Genomic DNA, 19,531 nt, shown 5'->3' on the forward strand with positions numbered 1-19,531 from the left:
GCAAAGCTGAATTTTCATCAGCAAGTACTCCAGTCTTTGGTGTCTTATGATCCTTCAGAAATCATTCTAATATGATGATTTGATACTCAGTTATTATCAATGATGGAAACAGTTGTGCTGTTTAATATATTTTTTTGGAATACTTTTTTCAGGATTCATTGATGAGTAAAACGTTAACAGCATTTATTCATAAAAACAGCATTTATTCAAAATAAAAACATTTCTAACAATATAAATCGTTACCATCACCTTTTATCAATTTAACGCATCCTTGTTGAATTAAAGTACTAATTTCTTAAAAAAAAAAAGTTATTGTTCCCAAACTTTTGAACGGTAGTGTATATTGTTACAAAAGATTTCTATTCTAAATAAATACAGTTCTTTTTATTCATCAAATAATCCTGAAAAAAGTATCTCAGGTTATAAAAAAAATATTAAGCAGCACAACTGTTTCCAACATTGATCATAAATCAGCATATTAGAATGATTTCTGAAGGATCATAAGACACCAAAGACTGGAGTACTTGCTGATGAAAATTCAGCTTTGCATCACAAAAATAAATTACATTTTAAAGTATATTAAAAAAGAGAACCATTATTTTAAATTGTAATAATATTTCATAATATTACTGTTTTTCTTTGTTTTTGTTTTTTTTTAACTGCAGGCTTGATGAGCATAAGAGACTTCTTTCAAAAACATTCAAAATAGTAATGTTTCCAAACTTTTGACTGGTACTGTAATTTAGATTAGCCTATATATATAAATATAAATATTTGATATATAAATTTAAAAAAAAATCTTAAATATATACATGCATGTGTGTATATTTATATATACAAAATAATTATACACAGTACACACACATATATTATGTAAACACAAACTTTTATTTTGAATGCGATTAATCGTTGCCCAGCACTATATGTTTAGGCAAAAACATGGAAACAAGTTAGCATTTTAGCTCTCCGTTACATCATCCTGACGTCAATCATTTTTTTTATATACTACAAAAAATACGTCATCAGAGTCACACCTTATTTCAGGCATTTAACCAAAAACCGATTTAAAAATGTTAACTCAAGATATTTTCACATTTTAATAAAAAAATGCATAATATACACCAGTAATACCCCATTTGTGATTTTTTAAAAGCTTTTACTTGTCTTGAAATTACTATAAAGGTTGTCAGGACGTTAACCCAATAATCATGACATCGAACAGATAACCTCATCTACTCACTAGTCTGCTTGTGTTTATAAACGCAGTCTTGCAAACTATTGTAACCAAACTTTCAGGGAAAATTGATGTTTTTTAAATAAAGATTGAAAGAGTTGTTGGAAGCTTCATGATGGTGACGTTGAAGTCATGTGACTGTGGTGTTGTTTTTTTATAGCCTACGTTTAGCTGTTGTTGTTGTAGCTGAAGTTGTGTTCATTTGTGAAGATTATCATGATGAACTTTCGGTCAAAGAGCTTATTAATTATCCAAAAGCCAATGGAAAAATCCTGGAGGGATTCAGGGTGATGCTTAGCCTGGAAATCCAGACCTAAATCTAAAAGATTAATGGTCTGGCGTTGACTAATGAAAATCGCCAAGCTTGAGGGGCGGCACCAAGCGTGCATTTGAAAATCTCGCTGCACGCAATTGGATAACACTGCGACCAATCACAACAATAAACCCCAGCTACCAGCGGAGCTAACCTTATTAGACATTCTCTGAATATACTCTTACCGTATCTGGTTGCCGAAACAGCAAAAACGTCCTTCTTGCAAAGGAACGATTCGAGCGGCGTCTTCTGTTCCTGTTTTAGATAAAAAGCCACGTCTAACTCGTTCATTGTAGTGGCCAAAGCCGTTTCAAACAACTGGTGTTCATCCATAGCCATCTTGAAATGTTTACTAATGATTTCGACGTCACAGCGCTGTCGTCATCTGTTTAGCTCGCCTCTGGCCCGCCTATATCAGAAAACCCGATGTGATTGGTGCAACTCAGATCGAGGGGCATATTTAATGAGCATCATTACTCGACACCAGAGTAACTCGCTGAGCAAATTCTTGCTCTCGCAAGAACTCTGGATTACCAGGGTAGGTGATGCTAACTTTCAGGTTGGCTTACAAAATTGGCATTACTGCAACACTCTATTTAATTATATATTAGTAAAATATTAGATTAAAATGAAAATATGCCAATTTTCTATGACACATAAAAACACCCTGGCCACATAACTGGGTGCCTGTAGCCACCATGTGAGCGAAGAGTACTTAATAGTGTTCATACTTAATACTGCAGCAGTTGACCGATTCTCCTAGTATTATCTACAGTAGACCTCTTTGAGTGCAGTGTGTGTTGTATGCTGCAAATTTTGGCAAATGTAGTAGTAAAAGTTGGTGCACAGTACACATACTTCATGTGATACTTCAATGGTATTCTGAACAGAGCCATTGTTTCCAAACTACCGCTTTCTGCAAGCAAACAGAGCAATGTTCAAACCTTTGACTTAATACCTACTTGCACATTAAACTTGTATAGAAGAAAGCATCAAAACAATTACCGGTACATATTGTATTTCCCCAGTACAACTTACAGTATGATCAGTCAAGTTGAATGAAGGTTTGAGCTGGGGATTGAGGTTTGTTTAACACTGTGCTTTTTTGACTGGTGTAATTTGCGTCTGATCATCTTGTTTTCTTGTAGGTATTACTATCTGGCCTTTCGTGCCCATCAGATGCCAGAAGGCAGTAAAGAGAACGCCATCATTATACTGCAGAAAGCCAAGCTGGAACACTGGGTCCTGGGCAAGACTAAGGTAGAGTTTGTGATTTAAAAGTTACTACACTAAAACAAATTTTTTTTTTCACTCAGAAATGACAAAGAATCTGCATGTAACACATTGAATTGAACATGATTAAACAAAACTTGTACAACTTTGAAAATTCCTTTTTTACAGTGTATGACAGGTATTCCCCTTTTATTGTGCTCCTAACAATATATACCTAGAGCTGTGGATCAGGCAGGAAGAGCTCTAGACATTGTCCAACTAACTAAACAAGCTGTACACATATCTGACTTTGTGTCTCATAGAAGGTTAAGTGAGATGTCTACTATAGATATATATGTTATGTAATTTACCTTTAATAACACAGAAAACAAATCTATCTTTCTCTTTTAGTGCATTGCCTGTCAGATCAATACTTCCAGGTCATGGTTTCTTTCTTCACATTCTTGTGTCCCCTTTCATCCCCAACCCATTGATTGCGATTATATTCGGACAGACACATTAAGGTAGAGTGTTCATTGTGAGGTATAAGTATGCTTCCCTGCATCTGAATAGATGTGTGTATGTGTGTTTGCAGGTGTTTCTGAAGTACTATCACGTGGAGCAGCTCAATCTGATGTTGCGGGAAGTGATCGCTCGAGTGGTGTTGATTCAGGCCTACACCAAGGGCTGGCTGGGGGCTCGGCGGTACCGCAGAGAAAGACAGAAACGAAACCACGGGGCAATTATCATTCAGTCAGGTTCTTATAAATCAAACTCATTACAAAATAACACTTCTGATGACAGATGTATGTACAGGGCTCAGCAGTAAGAAAACATTGGTTGCATTTTCAAGGACAATATAATTGCAATAAAAGTTGCATTTATAATTTAATAACCTGCTTTGAATTACATACACTACCTTTCAAAAGTTAGGGGTCGGTACAATATTTGTATGTTTTTCAAAGAAGTCATTTATGATTGTATCACAGAAGACTCGGGATGCACAGCGGGGTTCATGTGCAGAGGATTTATTGGGCAAATACAAGGACAGGGTCGTAAGATATGTAAGGGTTCAATCCAGCAAGACAGTCCAACCAGGCATACAAAGTCCAAACAAAAGGCAAATAAAGGGGTAAACACAGGAGAAGCAAGGTCATGCACAAAAAACAGCAGTGGAAACAACATTCAGTAATGCACTAGAAAGATACAAGATTTTTCAAGGTACAATTGTAAGTACAGGTTCTTGAATTTGGTGGCTGATGAGGGTAACAGGGTACAGGTGGGACAGAGGTTCAGAATTCGGGAAATGGTTCCCTTTTTGACATTTCTGACATTTTGGCTGTGTGAGATTCTCCAGTTTTGTTGCTGCCGGAGTATCCGAAGCACAAGCTGTAAAGGCTCCGCCTTCTCCTGGAAAGGGGGCAGGAGCGGCAGCTAATTTGCATTTAAAGGGACACACAAAAACGGCGTGTTTTTGCTCACACCCAAATAGGGCCAAATTTGACAAATTTGACAGCAGAGACTTATATTACATCTTGTGAAAAGGGGCATAATAAGTTCCCTTTAATGCTTATTTAAAGTATTAATTTCTTTAAAAATTGTCAAACTTTTGATGTTAGTGTATATCATATCATGATAAATGAATGTTCAATGGATCAAAAACATCATTATAAATATACTACAATGTTACTAAAAATTACTTTTTCATATACTGTATATGACTCCTTATCCAGGGAAGTAAATATCCGAACTACTTGTTGAACTAGGTCAACAGAAAAAAATCTCTGATTTGTATTACATTGCTGTGGCTGCTAGAAATTGTTTACCAATAACTAATTTTCTGTGTTTTATTCCCGTCATCTCTTTCCTTCTGTCTCTGTTCAGCTTGGAGGGGTCACATGGCCCGTCAGAATCTGAAGCTGATGAAGAAAGAGCGCGAACAGGCTGCTGTGCAGATCCAGTCAGGTACACACCTCTGTTCAACCCAATACAATTCGTGTCACAAAGTTGTGGAAATATTTCCTGGAGAATTTCTACTCTATACTTTTTTTTTCTCTCAGTTTCAGGGTAGTCTGATTTATTGGAATGAAAAGTAACACTCATTTGTAAACCTATTTGCATATTAGCTGCACACAATGAAAAAATGCTAAATAAAGTAAAATAGAAATGATGAAAATCAAACTAGAATAACACTATAAAATAAATAAATAAAATTGCATTCTTTAGTCATTAAAATAGTCCTATTTGGAGACCCTTATATATCTATACTTATCATCCACACATTAAAACCACTGACTTGTGAAGTGTTACAGTGGCTCCTGTCAAGGGTGGGATATATTAGACAGCAAGCGAACAGTCATTTCTTAAAATTCACATGTTGGAAGCAGTAAGAAAGGGCAAGGATTTGTCCAAAACTCTCCAAAACAGCAGGATTTGTCGGTTGTTCCCGGTGTGCAGTGGTTAGTACCTACCAAAAGTGGTGCAAGGAAGGACAACCGGTGAACCAGCGTCAGGGTCATGGGCTCCCAAGGTTCATTCATCATCTATGGGATGTGCTGGACCAACAAATCCAATCCATGGAGGCCACAACTTGCAATTTGCAGGAATTAAAGGATCTAATGTCTTGGTGCCAGATACCACAGGACACGTTCAGAGGTCTTGTTGTTTTAGCTGCACGAGGGGGACCTATACGATATTAGGCAGGTGGTTTTAATATTGTGGCTGATCAGTGTATATATCTGTATATTTGTCAGATATCAGTAATACAGGGTGATCTTTCAACACAGCTGAATCATTTCTGAATCTGTCAAGTTAATGCAGCTTTACAAAGAGGCTATTATTAATGGATGAGACGGTTTAAAAGTTATTACTGTGAACACTGTCACGTTACATGTTGGACAAAGCTCATGGAGACGAGGGCGAGGGAGCCCTCCTACGATTCTGTAGGAGGGCGTGGGGCTAACAAATAACAAAAAGTCCAGGGCACAAAAACAGTCCATGGAGGAGTGGATGGTGGGAGAAGCCGGTGGGGAGCAAGGAGCAGGAGGAGCCAGATGAAATGCCAGAGACCAGCCAGGACAAGGCCCCAGAGCGGAGTCGAAGGCGGGAGGAGCCATGGTGGAGTCGACCTTGTGGCAGACGACACCCTAGGGACGATCAACGGAGAAGCAGCCATAGATGGAGACCCTGATGGAGCTGATGAGTCGATGAGCACACGTGCAGCCGATGGTCCTGGAAACCGAAAAGAAGCCGCAGTGACGAGCATCCAAGGTGGAGCCTGAAATACTGAGGGCAGAGGCTGAGCCGGTGGGACTGAGGCGGAGCCAGGGGAGGGCGGAGCCAGAAGGAGCCGTAGGTGTAGGCAGGCCGACGGCTGACCAAGGCGGAGCTGGAAGGACAAGGGAGCCCGGAGAAGCCGGATGGCCGATGATTTCTGGTGGAGCAGAGGGAGGGAGGAGCCAAGGTGGAGCCGAAGTGTCGACAGACTGAGGTGGAGCAGGGGGCACAGAGGCTGGAGGCGGAGACAGGGGGTCCTCCAGGCTAGGTGGGGCTGATGGCCTGAAGACACTGGGCAGGTCTTCAACACATATGGGAGCTACACATATGGGGGTTGAAGGACAGCAGCAGAGGCAGAGCTGAGGAACTGGCTGATTGAGGAGGCGGGAGAGGCAGGCTGGGTGGGCTTTCTGGAGAGACAGTGGGTGCTGGAGATACTGGGAACTCTGGAGATACAGGGGGCGTTGGAGAGACAGGGGGCTCACGCACCTGGTCAGACTCCGTTTGTGGTCCGGGCTCTGTGGCACTGACACTCTCCTTCCTTATCCTCGGTACGGGCTTGTCTATCGCGGTCTCGTGCAACTTCTCCGTCGCGTCACTCGCTGGTGGTGGATGGCTGGTCTCTGGCGGTGATGGAGTGGGGCTGGTGGTGATGTCATCCTCAGCGGGGCCGATGGTGTATACCGAGCCGCAATTCACCAACACCCACTCCACATACTCGGCGAAATTTCCCCAAGGTCCCACACCGGGCAGGCGTGCCTTTGTCTCCGCGTTGAGGCTTGTAAGGAAATAGACACTCAGCGATCTGTCAGGGAAGGAGGTAAGGCACGCCAGGTCGAGGAATGCACAGGTGTGAGACTCGAGGGAAAGCTTCTCCTGCTCCAAGCAGAGCAGTTGGACAGCCGGTAAGTCCATTCTTTTACTCACTTTGAGGGTCCGTTATTCTGTCACGTTACGTGTAGGACAGAGCTCATGGAGACGAGGAATACGTAGAAATAACATTTAATAACCAAACTCTCAGGGGAAACACCAAACACTCACGCTTACATTGACAATAACGGACAAAGACTGAAGGAGAACACAAGCTATAAATACACAGGGACTAACAAGATAACTAATGAAGTGATTGACAATGCACAGGTGATAGACATGACTAATTAGAACAATCATTGAACACTAGGAAACAGGACTGAACCAAAAACACAATGAAGGGGGGAAACACAGATCATACATGTAACAAACACAGTGGAGCTCTCTTTGTTAGTTCATAATAGCACAGCAACAAAAGCATGACCAGTTTAATTATATAGAGAGGGTGTAAAATGGTCATACTGTACCAAACTAAGTAGTGATTGATTTTGACTTAAACTAAACTAGTATTTAATATTATTAAACATGTATTTAAAATTATACAAAAAGTATGAAATGACCCCTTTGGGGCCATTTAGATTTTTTTATCCTTTTGTATACAAGCAAGGATGCATTAATAATAAGTGACAGTAAAAACATTTATAATGTGGCAAAAGTACTGTTGCTTTAAACTGTCTATTCATCAAATAATCATGAAAAAAAGATTAAGCAGCACAACTGTTTTTAACAGTAGTAATAATAATAATAAATGTGTTTTGAGCAAAAAATCAACATATTAAAATGATTTAATGAAAGATCATGTGACACTAAATACAAATAAATTGTAGCAGTTTTTCCACAATATTTCTAGTCTTTCAAAAACATTTTAAAAAATCTAAAAGTTAATTTGCGTGTTTGGAAAAAAATAAGAGTAGCAGTAGTAAACATGTAAATAAGTTTAGTGAATGAGACAAGAGCTTAGACAGCTCCTTCTTTCTGTCTTTCCAGATCTTTCCAACTCAACCTCCAATCATAATTTTCAGCATTTTCACAAAGTACCTTTTTTGATCTCAACAAACAATCCCATGAAACAGAGCTGCTAAATTAATAATGTGTGGAGCCAGCGTCTCTTTTGAAAGTTTGGGTCACAGCATTGGGTCCCCATGTTTCAGTAGAAAGCTGCATTTTATCTTCGCTTTCATCTGTTTCCCAGTGTGTGTGTGTGTGTGTGTGTGTGTGTGTGTGTGTGTGTGTGTGTGTGTGTGTGAGAGAGAGAGAGAGAGAGAGAGAGAGATGGGGGGTGTTGGGGGTTCCCTGCCACTTCCTCTCTCACATTCCCGGCCCATTACAGACTCTCACATACCAGAAACAAGATGGCTTTTTATACTGTCACCCTTTTCATCTGAAATGTAAATGAATTCTTCCTCGGTGTGGCCTGACGGAGATCAAAGCGGGCGTATTAACCTTCTCGGGGTGCGTTTCTATCGCCACTCTCTCTCGTCTTCTGAGGCAGGGGTCCAGGGGGAGGAAGGAGAGGGAGGAGTGATGCTATTGTTCTCCTCTCCTCTTCTGGAGTACTTCAGTTCCCCTTTTTGGCAGACGTCTCTCTCTCTCTCTCTCTCTCTCGCTCGCCCGCTCTGTGCTCACAGTATGTCCACTGGTGCAGGTGGCTCGGTGTACGGCACATGTTCAGAGCTGTGTAGAGGTGTGTGTATCCACTTTGAGGTGGGCCACATTAGCATTTCTAAAATAAACACTCGTCTTTCAAAAACGTTCGAGATCCATATGCAGAGAATATGCTGAGCACAGTATGCAGAATGAAAAAAAGGCTTTCAGTGGGGGAACGTTTTCTATATACATACGATATCCATACACTATGGGAAAAAAACTGTATTTGTTACCTTAAAGAGCTATATTATTTATTTATTTTTTAACCCATAAAATAGAGTTTTGTTGGTATAAATTTAAGTTGATTCAGCCATACAAATTTTTTTTTTTTTTTTTTTTTTTGATAACACTTTATTTTATAGTGTCTTTGGACTGTCTTGCTGGATTGAAACAAATTGGTTATGTGTCGTGTTCTATGCATTATACTTTCTAAGGGTGTGTTCAATGAATAGATAAGTATTATAATGTATTACAACTGTGGTTATTGATGAGACCATACATTACAAGACATAATTAATGCATTAAAATACTAATGCATTATATATAAAGGCTTTATAAATTATTGCCATTCTATGAAGCCTGTGTTTATAATGCATTATAAGGGTATTTTAAGCCATTATAATGTATGCATAATAATTAAAGCTTGTTTCCGCCACTGAATAAAAAATAAAAAAGTTAATTACGAGTTTTAAAGTCAAGAATTGTGATATAAACTTGCAATTCTGAGGGGAAAAAAAGTCAGAATTGCGAGATAAAAAGTCGCAGTTATCTTTTAAATTGTTTTATTCAGTGGCGGGAACAAGCTTCCATACATAATAGCTTATATATAAAAAAATTAAAATAAAACTATATTGTATCATCTCACAAATAATCGTAACAACTACATTATATAATACTTATCTATTTGTGGTTATAACTTTTAAGATTTATAACATGATGAACACCATGTTATATCCACTTAAGTTATAATGGAGTAGTTCTAATGTATTATAAGTCTTATATCATTTTTCGTTTTTTATTTAAAATCTGCACAGTGTCTCACAACATCATATGAGTGGTTAGGAGAGGTTGTTCGTATATGAGTGTTCCCAGTGAGGCCAGTGCTAATTTCAGTGTGAGCTAGTTTTAAGTTAACTGGTAACTCATTTACTTCTGAAACAATGCAATATAGTTTTGTTGATATACAATAAAAGATTCAAAGCAAATGTGTCATATAATTATATATGATATCTTATGGCTGTTTAAAACAACACTTAAAGGGATAGTTTACCCAAAAATGAAATCATTTACTCTCCCTCAAGTTGTTCTAATCCTGTATGAATTTCTTTCATCTGTTGAACACAAAAGAAGATATTTTGAAGAATGTTGGTAACTAAACAGTTGATGGACCCCACTGACTTCCATAGTACGAAAAAACGAAATACTATGGAGGTCAATGTTGTCCCATCAACACATGTCAGACTGTACAGCCCCACACTGTGTGTGAGTATGAGTTCACATGGTTGTGTTCGCACCCTCTGCTCTGATTAAAGCATACTTTTTGTGAGTTTTTTAATTGGGCGTCTCGTTGAAAGTGGAATAAATGACTACTTTAGCATTTTAGAGCAGCTGCTTTCATCTGTTCTGAGATTTACACACATTTGTGTGTGTGTGTGTGTGATAAAGTACTAATTACTCACTCAGAGCTCATTGTGTTTTTTATCCTAAACATTCACTTAGTGTCTGATCAAAGGAATCAATTAATCTGAATGTATGTAACAGAAACAAAATCAAAGCTGCTTGAATACAAGTAATAAACTGTTACATTACATTTGATACAACCAAGCAATATACGCTATTAGTCATACTAATTTAGGAAAAAAAAAATGTTTTAATTAATGGGGTTTTCAAACATTATTGCTCAAACTTAGTAGTGATTTGAACAAACCAACTCTATGTATTTATCTTGCTTACACCATTTGCATTACAGATTCCTTAAATATGTGTGCTGTTATTTTTCTAAGTGATCAGACTTATGATTTTCCCCTACTGTATAAACAATAATACTAGAAAATTGGTTTCTGATATTATGTTATTTTATTCATTGTTTGGCAATTATATGTTACAGCATACAGAGGCTACAGAGTCAGGAAAGACTACAAACAGAGTCGACAAACAGGGTAAGTGAGGGTGTGTTCATTGTATTTGTTTCCTTTGTATGTTATCATAGTATATTTTTTGCATGTTTTTGTGTTTAGGGATCTGTTTGCTCTATACAGTAGGTTCCCATAGATGGAAGCATTGTATTCATTCACATTCCAACTAGTGAGAGGACAATACACACACATACACACACACACACACAGTTTCTCATAGAATGTTGCGGTGTTGAAAATAAACTGATGATCAGTGTTATTGAATGCAAGTACATGTACAACAGAATTCTGTCAAACTATCAATAGTCATCATCTCATTATAACAATTAATTAGAAAGTTTTTTTTTTTTTTTTTATTAATTTTGGATTTGATTTGCCAAAAATAAAAAATAACATGCACAAAAAACACGGATTTAATTATTATTATTTTTTTTTATTATTATTTTTTTTTTCTGTGTTGTTGTGGTTTGTGACACATGACACAAAATGGTATGGAAGCTTGTTTTTGAAATTAAAAAGGTAATTGTGACTTTTTATCTCACAATTCTGACTTTTGCGAGTTTGCATCTCGCAATACTGACTTTTTATCTCAGAATTGCTTGATATAAAGTTGCAATTGCGAGGTGTAAAGTCAGAATTGCGAGATATATACTCGCAATTGTGAGAAAAGTTTATTTCTCGCAACTGTGTTTATATCCTGCAATTGCGAGTTTATATCTAGCAATTCTGACTTTATATCACACAATTCTGAGAAATAAAGTCAGAAATAAACTCGCAATTGTGAGATTAAAAATCACAATTATCTTTTAAAATATTTTATTCTTGTCTGGAAACAAGCTTCCATAAATTGGACTCAACCATGCAACTGTGCACTTTTTTCTGTTATGGTTTGGGCTGTTTTTTATTGTGTTTTTGGTTTAAATTTTTATTTTATTTTTTACAAGACATAAACTGCACTCTACCGTGCATTGCCCATATAAGCACCACAGTTATTGTTTTGTGTGTGTGTGGGTGTGTTGTGGTTTGTGCGGTTTTGTTTTTTCAGACATGACACAAACTGCACTCAACATTGTATTGCCCACATGAGCACAACAGCTCAAGTGTCAAAGCAAGTGCACTAACCTCTCCATAGCTTTGATAATATTATTATTATTATTATTATTATTATTATTATTATTTTTGTCAAAGACGCTTTTTACCTTGATCTCTGTTAAAATTGGGATCTCTGAGTTGTGCCCTATGTACAGCACACAGATTTTTATAATTTTTTCAGACTTGTGTAGCACAAAGATAGCTGACAATCATATCGTAATAACTTGTTTTTTTTTTAAAATCCAAAGTTTTCATCCACCCTCCCAGTGTTTTGGGTGGGTGTGTATATGTGTGTGTGTGTGTGTGTGTGTGTGTGTGTGTGTGTGTGTGTGTGTGTGTGTGTGTGTGTGTGTGTGTGTATCCTCCAGCCAGTTGGCCTATCAGAGGGGATTCTCAATGCTTGTTTATATCAGAAGTCTCAGTGGTGAAACTTCAAACCTCACACTTTGCTATTCTGTTTCATCAGAGCTGGAGAGGAACGTTATAGATTTATTTTGACATCAACTGGCCCAATTTTCCCTTGTAAAGTTCATAAACTTACCTACATGCTCATTAGCTGACAGGAATGTTATCACGCCGTTTGAGCACCAGCTGACGTCAGTGTGTGTGTGTGTGTGTGTGTCTGTGCAGTTAAATCATACATGTTCCAATGCACATCAGAGTTATTGCAATAAATAGTTATGTCACAGATGGTGCCTCGGAGAAACATGATGATGATGTCATTGATGTTTTCACATGTACTCAGAAGATCATCTATTTATGAAGTTATGAAACTATTCACACAAGGGATTTTTCTTTTCCAATTCATCATCAATTCATCTTTGGGTCATATGTCTGGAACAACTGCAACTGCATTCATCAACAAATTTGGTGATGTTAATGCACTGATCGCTGTTGGACATGAGAGTTATCTGTACGTTTTATTTGAGCATCAACTTTATATCAGGTGTTATGTCCTAAAAGTCCTTAGAGAGAACAAATATACACAAATAATTTGCTTATTTTTTCAATTCAATTAACTGGGTTAATTGGTCTTAGAATGTTTCAGGTCATTTTGAGATTTCTTACTTTTGATTACAGGCTTTTTTATTTTATTTTGGCAAATTTCAGCACATTATTAAGATCTCCTTTGAAACCCTAGTGGAGACATATGTGAAGTTTACTTCTGGGTCTTTTCTCAGAGGAATTATCTCAGAAAGTAGACGAAATGGGACATTTTGTTTTAACTTACTCCTCATTTAACTTCAAGCCTGAATTATATCTGCAGAAAACAATAGATATGTTGAAGAACGTTGGGGTACAAACAACATTGGACCTAATAAAATCCAGTTAAAAGCAGTAAAAGTTGTAATCTTTTGTTTTTATGTCCGGATAGTTTTATTCGTTTTGCTGATATTTTTGGATGTGCTTCAGGGTGTTTTGCCGCTCAAACACAGTGTCTACACTGGACGCGACAAAGTTACCGTTGCAAATCCATTTGTGCTTCCAATGAGAAGTATCGCAAGTGCTTGGAATACGTCACAAGTAGAACGAGGCATCAGTTTACTGTTGGGGATTTGTCATGTCGTGCCGCATCCAGTGTAGACAACATCACTGGTTATAATGGGTTCTATTGTCTTTTGTCGCTTCGGGTGTGGTGGGTGCAGGCGGACGGGAGTGGCATTACTATAATTAAGGAAAGTTCATTTAGATTTAGAATAACTAATGGGGTGATAACTTCTTGTTTTAAGTGCAATAATTCCAAATCTCTCTCTTTCTTGCCGCCCTAGCGGCTGCCTAGTTCACTTATAGACACGCGTCATCAGAACACCGGCCCTGCCTGGCGCAGTACAGTTTGTGTCAAGCCATTCGTTAGTCTGGTTGTTTGATGAGAAAGAGATGAAATATAGTTGCAATAAACACTTTAGGAATCCGTATCTTTTGCACAGAACTGAGGAACAACTGATGACGTCACGGTTTAATCTTTGGTTGACCAATCAATTGAGAGAGGTGTTTCATTCCAGTCCACATGGACAGATTGAATATTCAAGCTGTTTATTCATTTTCAACCCCTACATGAAAAGTCAAGCCAAATTCTTGTTGGTTTGGTTTTTTTTGGAAAAATAAAACTTTTACTACTTTCAATATAAAAATTAAAAAAACGATGAACGAATGATTGGGGGGGGGGGGGGTACCTCAACAGCTGAACTGTGTTACAAGGTTTTGGTGATGCAACATCAACATCGTAACCAACCTAACGGCCCATGTAAGCCGTGTAGTCCTTTGGACCACACAGGGACAGAGAGGACAGTACTTTCCATGGGAATAGGTCGCTTCAGCCAATCTTTTTGACCTTTTCTCTCACAGCTGTGCAGACCAGAATTAGCACTGGAGAAGCGCTCTTTCTCCTGGATAGGAGGAAGAACACCACAGAGACCACATCCTGCCCTAAGGGAGGTTAATACATGGAGAATACATCACATGGACTTACCAACTGGGAAGTAGCCTACCACACATGGAAAGAGGTCCCTGCGGTAGGTCCTACCTGAAAAAGGAGGAACTACTACAAACGCAGCGATTGGCTGCACAGACAGAGCTCGGCCTATAGGGAAGAAATGGGTTTACCGTTAGGGAAACTGTATCGTGGAAAGTATACAGGCTTACCTGAAAGGGGCATATATCACAAGTACTGGGCCTGACCATTAGTTCACCGAATTCAACTGTCAAAGTGCTGAGGGAAAACTCACGTCCAGGGTTCGAAGGTTCCATGTCAACTCACATGGACAAAAAAGCGCACATTATCACCTCGGGGAGGGGAAGGTGCTGTGTGCATGCGGTACTAGGGTTGTGCCGATGGACGATATCATCGTCCATCGTGATGGCTGACCGACATCACGATGGAGAGCCACCATCGTGATGCCACGCCCCCCACCCTGTCAGACCAGCCCAGTCTCACGGCAGTTCGTTTTCGTGTGTACACCAGTGGTTGGGAACCTATGGCTCGTGTGGCTCGCAAGGTCTCTCACCCTTTACCAACAAACGATAAAAAAAATGAAGACGTGTGTGTTCAGTGCTGTTCGCGAGTGTCACGAGTCACCACAGTAATCAACCAAACGCTTACGTTTCTGTGGTAACCTAACAGTTACAGCTCCTGCACTGGGATTCAAGCAGAACAGCTTGTTTAAGGTGATGGCGAAATTCATTTTAAAACAGCAATGAAAATGTAAAAGTAGGCTTTATAAACTTTAATATATCCTTTTATTGAAACGGGTGCTTTGCTGTGCAAAGAGAAACATTTCACCCGTTGGCCGCTGGTACTTTCACTTTTGCCGCAGAGACCTTTATGTCATAAATGTATCGTATTGTTGATAATCCGCACAGATTTCAGTTGACGATTATGTAAAGTTCATAACAAAACATGAATGAGAAAGAAAAGAGCAGGATGTGCTATTGAAAAGAAATATTAAAAGCACGATAAGTCGCGAAAGAGAACTGAATTCTACTGACAGGATGGTGCGCGCGCGCTCCGAGCGCAACATGGTCAAGTAGCCTTTGTCTTCGGTTGCGCGCCTGAACGGCCAAATAAACATAGAAATATTTCAAAATGCCAAGCCGAGTATTCCCGTGGCGTAAACACAGTAGATGTAAGTAGCTACAATGTGCACCCCCCCCCCCCCCCCCGACGATATCATCGTCCATCGCGATGTTTAACTGTAAACATCGTCAACTGCCAATTTAGGGGACATCGCCCAACCCTATGCGGTACACCTGACCTGTTGTCCGTAACCCACCTGTTCGTACCCAATAGCAAATGGGACAAAACTGTCTCAACCTGGAGATTATAAAATCTCTGGAAGGTATTGGGTGTTGCCCAGCCTGCTGCTCTACAGATGTCTGTTAGAGAGGTGCCGTTTGCTAGAGCCCAGGAGGATGCAATATTTCTTGTGAAGTGTGCACACAATCCTAAGGGATACGGCATGCTTTTTGGGCCTGGTATGCCAAGACAATTGTATCCACAATCCACTGGGCCATCCTCTGTTTTGAGACAACCTTCCCCTTCTGCTGTTCCCCAAAACAGACAAAGGGTTGCTCCGAGCTTCTGAAGCTCTGTGTGTGGTTCAAGTAAACATGCAGGGCACATACTGGACACAGCTACAACAAGGCTGAGTCATGCCTCAGGTTGTGCTTCCCTAAAGATTAACCATCCACTGCATCATGATGTGCCTCTATGGCAGCCACATACCCTTGCAAGGTGGAAGGAGACACAGTTGGTCCTCCAACCTCTCCTGCAGGAAGAAAAGCACTGACCCGACTGCACATCTCTGTGGGTCTTTCCCTCGGGAAGCACACCAGTTAGCGAGAAGACTCTTTAGGCCCGCCTCGTAAAGGGGGGTTTTAGCCTGAGTGATGGTGTCTATCACTCTAGTCTTCTGCGTCTCATCCAGGGGCCAGACATGGAGGTTTCAGAGGTATGGGCATGGGTGCCAGATTGTGCCCCGTCCCTGAGAAAGAAGGTACTTGCTCAAGGTGAGAGCCAGGGAAGGGCTGTCGCAAGGAGCATGAGCTCCGAAAACCAAGTCTGGGTGGACTAGTATGGCGTAACAATCAAGACACCTCGTCAAAGTGACTGACAGATAGGGAACTTTAAGTTTTTCATTTTGGTTCATTCAAAATAACTGAGTTTACATTGACTTTTGCAGAATGTCTTGGCGAATCTGAGCACATTGAGGCATTGTTGTTATCTCTTCTGAAAAGTCCCCCTGTAGTCAATAATTGTATCCCTTAAAACTCATCTTTGATCACAAAAATGACAAATTTCTTGCTTGAATGTAACTCTACACCCTTGCCTCATTTAGTATATGCGGTTCTATGAATATGCAAATGAGCCCCGTCTCCACTCACTCACTCAGCTCAGAGATCCACTGGTTGACGATCACACGTTGATCTGATTGGTTACAAGGTAGTTTGTGACGTCAGAAACACCAGCGATTTCAAACCGTGTTTTTAAAACTCTGTCTTTGTTTCACTGCAGTTTTAAGAAGAAAATACCCAGCAATGGTGTTGACTTGAATGACTTAGTACATGGTTTGTCTTAAAGCATATTAAAAACATCACATAGACATATAAACAACATTAAAAACTTGATTTTCACCACAGGGGGACTTTAAGGGTTTTTTTCCTCATAAGAAACACAGAAACTGCTATACACAGCATTGTTATGAGCAGTGTTGGGGAAAGTTACTTTGAAAAGTAATGCATTACAACATTGTGTTTCTCCCTGAAAAAGTAACTAATTACTTAATTACTTTTTTTTTTCTTTTTTTTTAAGTAATGTGTAACGTTACATTTGCGTTACTTTTTCTTACCCTGGCTGGGTTTGTTTTTTTATAACAAAAAAAGTTCTATTTTGGGCACATGTATCGGCCCTTTCACACCAAAATTTAAATAATAAGGCTGAAGGAAATGCAGATTCACACATGTACAGTAGAGGGCAAAGAATAAACTTCACGAATAAAAACAAAAAAATCTAAAGACATTTTTGCTGAATCATCGAAGATCAGCAGCAAGTACATTGGTCAATAAAGTGAGATTAAATGCATAAAAATATTTTTTTTATTTAACATATTTATTTATTGCAGGTTTGCGTAGTATTCTGATTTTGCATTTCACTGTTTTTATTCATTTTGAGGAATACTGAATCTTTTTTGTGCAAGTGAGATGAGTAAATACATGCTCACATAGTCTAGAACTACAATAACCATCATGTTCACACACAACGCCTCTGCACTTACTCCCAAATTTCTCTCAACATGAGGACAGGAGAGCTGTCTGTCAATAAATGGGAAAACAAAGTAACTTGCGTTACTTATTTGAAACAGTAACTCAGATATTTTGCTGTAAATTTAAAAGTAATGCGTTACTTTACTAGTTACTTGAAAAAAGTAATCTGATTACGTAACTCGAGTTACTTGTAATGAGTTGCCCCCAACACTGGTTATGAACAACAAAATTTATAATTAAAATATACAACTTGCAAAATAAACAATCATTTAGTGGAATAACAACCAGGACCAGAATAAGAATACAATGACATATACAGCGTAATGCAAGGAATTCTTCTGGTTCGAATTCTTCTGGTTCGCTGCTCATAGAATGAGACTAGACTTCATTGGACTTCCTCTCAGTGCCACACAGTGATTGCAGAACAGAGGTTTGCAATGGTTTGAAGGAGATGTAATCCAGCAGACAATGTAGAAACACAGAACACTCACAATAAAAGTGCTGTAGAAATAAATGCTGTAATCTGATAAGAATCATCTTGTATTTAACCCAAAAAATTCTCAGGATTATATAAATGAATGAGGAATACAGTAATTCTGATTGTTTTGTGATTATTTTTGTCCTCAGACAATCCACACCTGAAAGAAGATCTTCCACCAGTCTCATCTCAGATGAAAAGGTCAGATATGATCATTCCAGAATTTAAAGGAATAGTGTTTACTCACTCTCATGTATAATTTTGTTTCTTCCTTGGAACATAAAAAGAGACGTTTTGCAGAACTGCCATGTTGCTACTCAAAAAAGCACCATAAAGGTTCCCCCTGCTTCTATGGTGCTTCTTGTCCTTTTGCCCTCGGTCACCGGTTTACTCTTTTATTGTGTGGAATAGTGCAGCATGACCATCCTCAAAATATACTGGTTTGAAATCACATTTTTGAGTGAACTATTCCTTTAATTGCACGTCTGATACGGCTCATGTTAATCTGAACTCTACTGTCACCTCACTGCACTGAATATTACACAGAGCAACCCTCAGATCAAACAGCGCGGTCCTTGAGACAAAAGAGACAGTTCCCTCATAGAGAATTCATTCTCCACTGAGAGAGAGAGGAACCCAGGGAGGTAGAGAGAGAAGGAGTGAATCAAAAGGCTGGAAAAGCGTGGTAGAGAGTAAACGCTGACTTCTCCCTGAGGTGATTTGTCTTTTCGCTGCTCTCTCTACAGATGTTGGAGCCCCTTTTTTCCAGTAAAGACCTGAGGTTCTTTGCTAGGACTTTGATATCCTACTCGAATTCAATATGTGAAATAGTAGAGCCACTCTGTGACTTGGAGCACATCGCCGAGCTTTGAAGTCTGATCCAATTTTTGCTGCTCGCCATTTGATGTTGAAAGGATGAGATGAAGAAAACGTACAGTTTTTGCCAGTAACTCTGCTGAGCATATGTAAGATTAAAACAGCCCGCTCCTTTGGAGGGTGTACTTAGAAATGTTAAGCAGATTAATTCTTTCCTATAGCTCTTTTATTCAAAGATAAAATTAAATGTGTGTGGAAGTCTGCGAGGACGGCCTCCGTTATTTCCTGCATTACAATGAGCGTGACAAGAGAGAGAGAGAGAGAGAGAGAGAGAGAGAGAGAGCACTCGGGTACCAGTGCATTAGCACTTACTGTTGCAAAAACATTGTGTGTTAATGGATGCTCAAAACCAGCCTGCTCTTATTAAATCACTTCAATTCATTCACACAAAAGACTGCTGCTGTTTTATTCATTATGATGCGCTTGTTTGTATTTGTGCGCTTTGTTTCTTGATGTGTTTTCTGTTGACGTGGGTGTGTGTTTGTGTGTGCGTTTTCTTTTCAGGTTGTGTCTGTCAGCTCCAGTGACGCGTCTGTGCTGAAGACAGACAAACTGAGTGACAGCAGAGAGAGAGACGGGCTGCAGGGGCGATCGGCACTGAGCAAGCAAGGTGAGTCCACACACACACACACACATTC

At 39.2% G+C, this 19,531-nt stretch overlaps 1 protein-coding gene across 1 annotated transcript in view; it reads left to right on the forward strand.

The window, feature by feature from the left end:
* myo3b (myosin IIIB) overlaps window positions 1-19,531 on the forward strand; it is a 136,727-nt gene that overhangs the window by 56,261 nt on the left and 60,935 nt on the right. Inside the window, exons 20-25 of the mRNA XM_079880261.1 lie at window positions 2,696-2,807; window positions 3,355-3,517; window positions 4,644-4,724; window positions 10,660-10,711; window positions 18,167-18,218; window positions 19,398-19,503. Of these exons, the coding sequence (XP_079736387.1) occupies window positions 2,696-2,807; window positions 3,355-3,517; window positions 4,644-4,724; window positions 10,660-10,711; window positions 18,167-18,218; window positions 19,398-19,503 (566 nt within the window). The remainder of the gene's footprint in view (window positions 1-2,695; window positions 2,808-3,354; window positions 3,518-4,643; window positions 4,725-10,659; window positions 10,712-18,166; window positions 18,219-19,397; window positions 19,504-19,531) is intronic.

The sequence above is a fragment of the Squalius cephalus genome (assembly GCF_949319135.1).
Source record: "Squalius cephalus genome assembly, chromosome: 9".
In the NCBI taxonomy this organism is placed as follows: domain Eukaryota; kingdom Metazoa; phylum Chordata; class Actinopteri; order Cypriniformes; family Leuciscidae; genus Squalius; species Squalius cephalus.